The following is a 9,517-nucleotide window of genomic DNA, read 5'->3' on the forward strand; positions in this document are numbered from 1 at the left end:
ATTATCCCCAAACTCCTACATGTAAAATAAATTACACAATTGTATTTTTCCTGCTGTCGGGAAAGATAGTGATTCCATAAACCCCGATGCTATTTCTTCCTTGACATTTTCATTAACTTAATGCATTCAAATGCTATCACTATGTTTTTCAATATAAAAAGAAATGAAATAGATTCTTGTACCAAAGTCAATGGGTATCAATGACCAATAGTATCGAACAAAAATGAAATTAATGCTGAGGCTTGGGTAGTCGTTTTATTGGTAAAGATTCAAGAAAACTGCCACTTCAGAAGGACACTTAACCAAGCTGGTACTTGACCTCTGCAGCCCCATCTCTACGGGGTGGAGAATCTGCCCAGGAACAGGATGGTGCGGGAGGCCTTGTGACAGATCAGGAAGATGAAGGGATGGTCACAGAGAAAGTGTTCCTCGGGCCCCAGAGAGCAGGTCTTGTTGATGATCGCCGTTGCTGCCGCCGCCTCGGTGCCCTCCTCGTTGACTTCCACGAAGGACTTGTGCACCACTTTGGAAACGAAAAGGTCCCGGGCCCCCGACATACCCGATAGGTCGGCCCTGCCGCTGTCGAAGAGATCGTGCAGCCCCAGGTTTTCCAGGGCCTCGTTGAGGATGTAGCTCTGCTCCAGCTTGAACCTGGGCAGGTGCACGTAGACTTCCTCAATGGGCATGTTCTCGGGCCGGGTCCACTCCGTCAGGTTCTCCAAAGTCAGCTGCTCCTCGATCTGGAATTTGAATGGGCAAAGGAAAGAGTTGGAGACAATTTTATCCTTCACCTCTCTCCCACTCCTCTTTCTCTCTCTCCTTTTCCCTATCTCCTCTCTCTCCCTATTTCTCTCCCTCCTCTCTCCCTCATTTCCCCCACCCCCATCTCTCTCGGTGAGGATCTAATCCAGGGTCTCACACATGCAGAACCAGTGCTCAGCCAGCAGCTGGCCCAAGGCTCCATTTCGGCCACAGAACTATTTGAAAGGTCATTCACGGTCTGCTTTCTGATGGACTGGGGTGAGACTGAGCGCGAAGAACAGGGCTTGAGCCTGTAAGATGAAGCTCCTTCCCACAACTGTTTGAGTAGCAACGCCCCATGTTCTGACCCTCACTGCTCAGGACCCTGGAAGAGAGTCGCCATGTCCTGCTGGTGACCGGGTGACATTTGGCACAGCCTGTCCAACCTTCCCCCGGCCCCCACTGCTCCTCCCTACAGCTGAAATCTGAACTTCAGACGTATACTAGGGGCTGATCATGGAAGGACAAAGAATGAGAAAGGAAACTGGAGTCAGTGAGTGTGACAGGCCAGCAGATCAGACCGGGAAGAGCCGGGTTCCCGGAAGCCCACAGCAAGGCCCTGTCACCTTCTTCAGACCCGTGGAAGCATCTTCAATGTCATCGGGCAGCAGGATGATCATGCTGAGCTCCTGGCCCTGGTAGGGAAGTTCCAGCACGCGGCACTTCAGGGCCTTGATGTAGCCCAGGGGGAACTTGTTCTTCTGATACATCATGTCCACTTTTTTGGTGTCTTTCTGCACAGGAGGGAAAGAAAAGTGCCCCTTAACAGCTGCACTCCCCCACCACAGAGCACAGGGTGTCTGGAGAGTCACCAGTTCCCCCACCCTCAACCCCAGAAGACAGGGTGCATCCTGAGATTCTCACCTTATTCAGCCTGAAGGGGACTTCCCTGGTGTCCTGCTTTGAGAATTCCTCCTGCCACTTCCCTTTGAAGTAGATGGCATTCACCAGCACCAGCTTGGTCATGCTGTCAACCATCCCTTCAATCAACAGTTCCGGAATTTTCCCTAAAATGATCAAGTTTTTGTGAAAAACAAAGCTTGAGGGGCACCGACAGGCAATGCGAGTACATTCGTCCCAGTTCCTCTTCCTTCCACGGGTTCTGAGTTGGGAAAGAGCGGTTTGTGTCTCCGTGGAATAGGAACTTCTGAGGCGGTCAGGGTGACCCATGCCCTGTGCACTGGGTCTGAGAGCCAGACAGTCTCCCCCTTCTGGAGACTGTGATCCCCCGTGTGCCTGTTTTATGAACAGTTATCCTGCTCAGGAACAAAAACTATTTTTCCATGAGATGTTTTTAATCTCTAGTATCAGTTCTTCAACTCCTTCCAGGATTATTCTTATTTTTTTTTTTTTTTGGCTTTTTGGAGTCACATCTGGTGATGCTCAGAGGTGACTCCTGGCTATGCACTCAGGAATGATCTGGCAGTACCACACAGAGCGGGGCAGGAGCGATTCCATCATGACTGGTTCCTGCTCCACGTCCTGTTTTACTTAAACCTTTTTGTTTTTCTTAAAACCCCCACTTCTCCCCACGGCCATCTGTGAGGGCAGGTCATTTGGGCTGAAAACCTGGCCTTGGCAAATAGTTTTATAACTGCTATTCACTGTCCGTAGATGCCACCCAGACATAAGCAGGGTGGGTAGCTGCCAGCATGTTCTGGAAACATGTCTACATCACCTATCTGTAACTGCTTGTTTGTACTATTTGAAAATATGTTTTCTTCTGAATCATGAAACTTGCATTTTCACTTATGTTTATGTTAAAATTCACAAGTGTAGGCTATGATGCAATCACTGACTATAAAATTTGTGGCTTTTCCCTTGTTTGGGGTCTTGCTTGGGCATGCGTGCCTAGAAGCTTGACCCCAGCTAGCTGGCTTAATAAACTCCGCTTGTGTGTTGCATTACTGGCTGAACTCTGTGCAAGTTAGGAGAGGGGGAAATTATCAACACCAGACCCTAACCAGGGGCCATATGGGATGCCAGAGATTGAGCCACTTTGGCCATGTGCAAGGCAAATGCCCTCCCCTTTGTACTATCACTCGACCAGGAAGTTTATTCTTGAGAGAAAGATAAATATCCACAATGCAAAACGTGTCTTCACAGAACTATGGCACCACATATGACCATACATGTTTGGTCCCACGGGGCTGTGGATCCTCCGTGAAAGAACTGGGGCTTGAGTCATCCCTTGACTCAGTGAGATCTGCTAAACTGACTCCCGCCTACCACATCTCACTTCTTAGATGTGATGTTGGGGAAAGGAAAATGTCCAATCACAGAGATTGTAAACACTGATTCACCATTTCATGTAAAAAACTCAAGGTGACCCTTTGCATGTGTGTATTGACTAATATGGCACCCACTGCATTCCCTCCCCAGTATTTATTTCTTCTACCTACATTAAACATTTCATAATTACAAAAATATGAGTTGGATGAATGTTTCGGTGGGAAATAGATAGTGTCTTCAATAACGTCATTCAGTTTCCAGTGCAGTGGCTTTGCTGTAACTGTTTTGGGAAGACAGGTGGTCCGTCCTGGTCTTACCTTCTGTCTGCCCTTTGACCCACGCATTGATCTCCTTCCTTGCATCTTCAGCTGCACGCTGGAAGTCCACACTGGCCAGTTCAGCATTGTACATTTTTTGAGTCGAAGTTAAGAACTCCTATAGAAGAGGAGGAAGAAGGAAGGAGGAAGAAGGCAGGAAGAAGAAGGAGAAGGAGAAGAAGAAAAGACAGAAATGTCTTGACTAAATGCAATAACATACAGAAGCAGTTTTCATACATCTTTCAATGCCACAAAAATTGACCTAAGAAACATCAATTTTATGTGGCTTGAAATATTCTAGCTTTCTACTCATTTATTACATACACACACGTACACACATACATGCACACACACATGCACATGCACATACACATCTACTGGATAAACATAATTTAAGCATGTAGAGTTCCAGTGTTTTTCAAAACTTAAACAATTCTTCCCTAAATTCTGACTAAAATCTTCATCAACATGCAAATGCTGGTCAAAGATGAGGAGGACAGGGGTCAGTGTCACCTTCCGAGAGCACTGGGAGTTTGACCCTCCCCTGCAAGACCATGAAATGAAACCCCATCCATGAGCAGGGGACAGCAGCCACTGGGCTTGAAAGAGGCATCATTTTCTAAACACTTCTACAAATTTGAACTGACTTGTTAGTGTGTGAAAAACCTCTGCACAGCCTCGGGAACTGCAGAACACAGCACCCCGTACTCACGGGGAGGAAGTTGTAGGTTTTCTCTCCATACAGCCTATTGGCGAGTTTCAGAATGTAGGAAGCGCCACGTTTGTTGATATCGGCGTTCAGGCTCTGGAATCTTGAATGAATCTCCTCCACCATGTCGAAATGAAGGGTCTAAAATAAAGGACAGGGCTGGAGGGCTAGCACAGCAGGTAGGGCGTTTGCCTTGCATGTGGTTGGCCCGGTTTCAATTCTTAGCATCCCATAAGGTCCCCTGAGCACAACCAGGAGTAATTCAAGACTGCATGAGCCAGCAGTAACCCCTGTGCATGCAGGGTGTGACCCAAAGTACAAACACACACACACACACACACACACACACACACAAAGGACACATTCTCTCTAGAACTGTTTACTCTTTGTTACAATATAATACTTTGCAATTGCTTTCCTCAGCACCTGAATGAAAGGGACAAGCCCAGATTAAATTTAGGGGGGCTGGAGCAATAGCACAACGGGTAGGGCATTTGCCTTGCATGTGGTTGGTCCGGGTTCGATTCCCAGAATCCCCCATAGTCCCCTGAGACCGCCAGGGCTAATTCCTGAGTGCAGAGCCAGGAGTAACCCCTGTGCATCGCCAGGTGTGACCCCCCCAAAAAATGCAAAAAACAATTACATTTAGGGATGATTCCCTGATAAACACATTGCTATATTATTATTATTTTCTTTACTTTGCAGCCAGACCTAGTGGTGCTCAGGGATTACTCCCAGCTCTGAACCCAGGGATGACTCCTTCAGTGCTCAGGGGCCATATAGGGTGCTAGGAATTGATCCTGGGCCAATCTCACACAAGGCAAGCAACTTACCACTGGACTATCTCTTCAGCCCCCCAAAACATTATTTTCCAAGAAGAACAAATGATAAGGAATATAAAATATATCATTTTGTGAAACATGAGGATTCAAATATTAGAAGCAGCTTTTGCATCAGTTCTGGTTATACTTGTAATCCCATAAATATTCGTTAGTAAACCAAATAGTTCTACTAATCTGCCATTTCCCCCAGTCCCAAGAAAACCCAAATGAGTGTGCTCTATGCCTATTGCTCTTAAGTATAATTTGACTCAAGTTTCTCAGACAAAAGCAATCAGAAACTTATGAAGGAGCACAAGACCTTGGACTTTCTTTAAATCACTCAAAGAGCAGCAGTAACTCACTTGTTTAAAAAACACAACTTATTTAGCCTGAGAATATGGCAATAGTTTGGTTTCCTTCGAATCGATTTCAAATGAAGCGTTTGTTAGGGCTTTAGACGGTTCCTTGCTTGAGATCATTTCTGAGTGCATAGCCAGGAGTCACCCCTGAGCAGCACCAGATGTGAACCCAAAAGAGAAAAAAAAAAGAAGAATCCTGGAAGGAGTTGAAGAACTGATACTAGTGATTAAAAACATCTCATGGAAAAGTAATTTTTGTTCCTGAGCAGGATAACAGTTTACAAAACAGGGGCACTGGGGATCACAGTCTCCAGAAGGAGGAGACTGTCTGGCCCTCAGACCCTGTGTACAGGGCATGGGTCACCCTGACCGCCTCAGGAGTTCCTATTCCACGGAGACACAGCTGCTCAGCCGACTCAGAACCCGTGGAAGGAAAAGGAACTGGACGAATGTACTCGTAAGTCTGTAACTTTACCTCACGGTGATTCACTAATAAAAAATTAAAAGAAAAAAAAGAGTAGAAGCTTCCCAGCAAGAACAAACTCACAACCTTGAGCCCAGGGCTGGGTTTCCCCACCCGGTGTCAGGGGCGTCAGGGATTGAGCAGGTGTGTTCCAGGGACTCTCGTTGCTGCTGCACCTTCCCCAGGCCCAGGAGAAGCGGGGGGCCCCAGACGGAGCTGGAGTCTGCCCAGCACAGAAGTGCCCCCCATCCACTGTGGCTCAGGGCCCAAGAGATGATGGGGGTAGGGGGTGGGGGAGGAGGAAGGTGGTGCCTTGCAAAAGCTGACTCTGGTTCTAACGCTAGCAGTGCATTGGGTCCCCCGAGCACAGATTCGGGAGTGATCCTGAGCAAAGTGCTGGGAGTGAGCCCTGAGCACTGAGCTGCGAGTGACTCTAAGCACAGAGCCGGGATGATCCCTGAGCGCAGAGCCAGGAGTGAGCCCTGAGCACCCACCAAGCGCCTCTCCTGCTCCAGGACTGTCCAGCTGCACTACGCAGGGCCTGGCCCAGCACTGTCCCCGGGGCCACCCCTGCAGCCAGACACCAGGTCAGGAAGGAGGACAGGAAGTGCAGAGTGGCCTCAGGATCTGCCGGGATGCCCGAGTCTGCGTGGCCCTGCACAGCGACAGTCTCCCACCAAAGCCCCAGTCCCAGAGGGTCCTGACCGGGAGAGCCCCCGGGGACAGCTGTCCGCACTGCCTGCCTCAGACACCCGCAGGCCTGCCTGGCCTGGGTGCCCAGTGCTGGCCCCAGCTGCTGCCAGCCTGCCTTGAAGCGACAGTCTGGGCTGGAGCTGGGATCAGCCCCTCTACCCCCGACCCTGGCACCTGGACCCCCATGACACGGCTGTCAGAGAGCAGGAGCGGCCTGCCCGGGCCTCACCTTGGCCAGCTGCGCCTCGGTGCTGCCCCGCGTGCCCAGGAAGACCATGGCCAGCGCCGAGGAGACGCTCAAGGGGGAGAAGAAGACGTTGGCGGCGGGGTCGTCCTGGCTCAGGGCGCCGAACAGGTCCAGCGCGAATTGGGTGTTGGCTGCGCTCAGCGGCTCCATGGTCTCTGGGCTGTGGACAGAAGAGAGGCTGCGGCGCAGCCCGCAGGTGAGGCCACCCCCCCACTCCCGCCCACCCTCCACAGCCCCCAGTTCGGCCAGTCACTGCTGTCAGGGGCTTGGCCAGCCGCCCTGGGGTCTGCAGGCAGCTTGGCTGCAGGGGCCCAAGCCCCCTCCGCCCCGCCCCCACCACTGCCACACCCTCCCTCCTGTCCCTCTCAGTGTCTCCAGGCCCTAGAGGGGGTCGCAGGGGCCAGGAAACAATCCCTCAGCGCGGGGTCAGTGCTGACCACCACTCGGCCGCTCCCGCCTTCACTGGCTCTGGCCGACTAGCAGGGTGGAGGCTGCGGGCCGGCGGGTCAGCGCCTGCCTGAAAGGGACAGGCCCAGCCTGGACCCCACGCAGCACGGGGTGGGGCGAAAGCAGGACTGTCCCCGCGCCCGCCCAGCTCCCGGGCACCCCGCAGCTCTACCTGCTTCTCCGCGGGGTCTGCGGACCTGGCCCGAGCTGCAGCCTTATATGGGAGGATGAGGGATGGGCGGGCCCAGCCCGGCCTCCGGGGCTGCAGTTCCTGGAAGGCCGGGCAGGAGGTGGGCCCGGGGAGGGACCGGGCGCGCCCAGGGCCTGGTGGGAAACGTGGGAGATGGGGACACTCCCAGGGTCCTGGTGGGGACGGGGCGGGATGGGCACCCCAGGGCTTGTGGGGAAGGTGGGGACGGGATGCTGAGGAAGCTAGCTGGCACAGGGAAATGCCGGGACAAGATAAACCAGAACTGGTTCCAAATCACAGGGACCAAGTCACTGTCTTTCAGGAACCAACGCATCTCTCCAGCCCCGCCGCGCCCCTCTGGGCTGTGTCTGAACTCGCGGCTGCTGAGCAAAGCATTGGGGACCCTGCACGCAAGCCTGAGACTCACTGCGCCTCTAGGATGAGCTCACAGAATGCCAAGGGGGGCAGAAAAATGAAGGCAAGAGCTATTGGGTGGGGTATTTCAGGGGTGTTCCTAGTTTCCCCTGAATCATTAGTGTTGGCGGGTATGAAATAATTCTGCGCACCTTACTCCCCCCTCCCACACCCTCCCACGTTCTTGACATCTCCTTGTGGGAAGGAACAAAGGGGAAAAAACTTGTGTTCAATGAGGAAATACCCTGGCTGACCTAAATTCAATCCCTGACATCCCATATGGTCTCCTGAACTCACCAGGAGTGATCCCTGAGTGAAGAACAGGAGTCAGCACTCCTACATGTTATCTGATGCCTATTTAGATGTGCCAGAAAAAGATTTATAGAATAGGTAAAATGCATATTACTTAAAAATCTCCAAAAGCCTAAATTAAAGTTGATCTTGTGATCTTGTAATAAAGTAACTATGCTTCAATTTTGGTTTGTGAGTATTAATATAAGCATCCTAGAGAAATTAAATCTGACATTGAATCCCTTGTCATGGACTCAAGCTTAAATGTGCATAACTTTATTTTGAAGCTTGGTTCCTGGCCTTTGCATATGTTTAATGTCATGAACAATGTTTATATCAATGGAGGTTAAAGTTTTGACATTACTATCATCACATTACATGAAAAGTTCATATAAATATACGTGTTTTGGTTCAGATAAACACATTGTATCTACATAATAACAGAAACTTAAATACACCATCCTGGGCCTTGAAACTTCTGAAATGATAGTTGTTGATGTAACAGGTGTTATTTTTATTCTCACGGTAGCATTTAAATTTTTATTCATTTATATTTATGTTATTATTTTATTTTTATAAAGTTGTTCATGATTTATTGCATTCAATATTCCAACACCAATTCCACTACCAGTGCACCTTCCCACCATTATTATTTCTTATTTTCCCAACCATTCCTCAAGCCTGATCCTATACAGGTTTTGAATGATTAATTTTATGTTGTTTGTTTTAATGAGCTATAACTGATTAAAAAATATTTCCTTAGAAAAAGATGTATGAATATTTTTTGTCTCACCATGGAGCCATTAGAACCTTGTAGAAGAGATTACTAACATGTTGTTACAGGTTAAGTCTTGTGTGTTTATATTTTCTTGAGATTGGTTGCCTTCTACTTTATGTCCCATTCAATCTGGTATGCCACCCCTGGGCACCTAGGTTATTCAGGACAACAGATTCTTGAGAGGAAGGGAAGGACAGAAATCAAGGGGGACTGTAGGGAACGGGGACAGGACTAGTGTCCCAGGAACTTGGAGGGCACCCCAGGAGATCCATACCTATCCCACACTGCCACCCTGGCTATCAGCATGGAACCTCAGGGGGTCTGACCTACCCAAGGGGGCTCTCAAGGAACCTCCCAAGTTGCCAAAAGTAGGGGATCCCAGGAAGGACCAAGCTGGGCTTCAGACCCGAACACCTGAAGAATCTGCCACTAGCACTCGTCAATACACTGGCTCGGCTCTTCACATACTACTTGTCTGAATGCAAGGTTCCGTCCCAAAGTAAAACCAGCAGGACCATCTAATTGTACAAGATGGGAGACATTCATGACATTGGCAACTATAACCCGGTCTGCCTGTTGTCTGTCGTCTACAAGTTATTCACTCGAGTCATCCTGAATAGGATTGGCAGAACACTAGACAAAGGACAGCCATGTGAGCAAGCTGAGTTCCCAAAAGAATTCAGCGTGATCGACCGTATCCACCCGGTGACCAAGCTCACTGAGGTTTTGCGAGAGTTCAAGATGCTGCTCTGTCT

General features: G+C 49.7%; 1 protein-coding gene across 4 annotated transcripts; it reads right to left on the reverse strand.

The window, feature by feature from the left end:
- Positions 1–250: 250 nt before the first annotated feature.
- Positions 251–7,491, reverse strand: LOC101540083 (leukocyte elastase inhibitor). Of its 4 annotated transcripts, none has more exons than XM_055128900.1 (7): positions 7,262–7,491; positions 6,625–6,802; positions 4,063–4,200; positions 3,351–3,468; positions 1,666–1,808; positions 1,368–1,535; positions 251–740 (listed from the first exon to the last, which is right to left on the reverse strand). In XM_055128900.1, the coding sequence occupies exons 2-7, from the start codon at positions 6,790–6,792 to the stop codon at positions 336–338; spliced, it is 1,140 nt and encodes a 379-aa protein (XP_054984875.1). In that variant the 5' UTR covers positions 6,793–6,802; positions 7,262–7,491; the 3' UTR covers positions 251–335. The 4 variants fall into 4 exon arrangements, with proteins under 4 accessions (XP_054984875.1, XP_054984873.1, XP_054984876.1 ...); XM_055128898.1 differs by having other exon boundaries at positions 6,625–6,820; XM_055128901.1 differs by lacking the exon at positions 7,262–7,491 and adding an exon at positions 7,080–7,172.
- Positions 7,492–9,517: the final 2,026 nt, after the last annotated feature.

The sequence above is a fragment of the Sorex araneus genome, chromosome 2 (genome assembly GCF_027595985.1).
Source record: "Sorex araneus isolate mSorAra2 chromosome 2, mSorAra2.pri, whole genome shotgun sequence".
In the NCBI taxonomy this organism is placed as follows: domain Eukaryota; kingdom Metazoa; phylum Chordata; class Mammalia; order Eulipotyphla; family Soricidae; genus Sorex; species Sorex araneus.

What these genes read in the sequence shown, in the direction of transcription:
- LOC101540083 (XM_055128900.1), bottom strand. Translation starts at nt 6,792, where the DNA reads ATGGAGCCGCTGAGCGCAGCCAACACCCAATTCGCGCTGGACCTGTTC. An exon ending in CCGAGGCGCAGCTGGCCAAG is followed by an intron (nt 4,201 to 6,624) that starts GTGAGGCCCGGG and finishes CCTTTATTTTAG; the next exon opens with ACCCTTCATTTCGACATGGT. An exon ending in CTTCCACGGGTCTGAAGAAG is followed by an intron (nt 741 to 1,367) that starts GTGACAGGGCCT and finishes TTCAAATTCCAG; the next exon opens with ATCGAGGAGCAGCTGACTTT.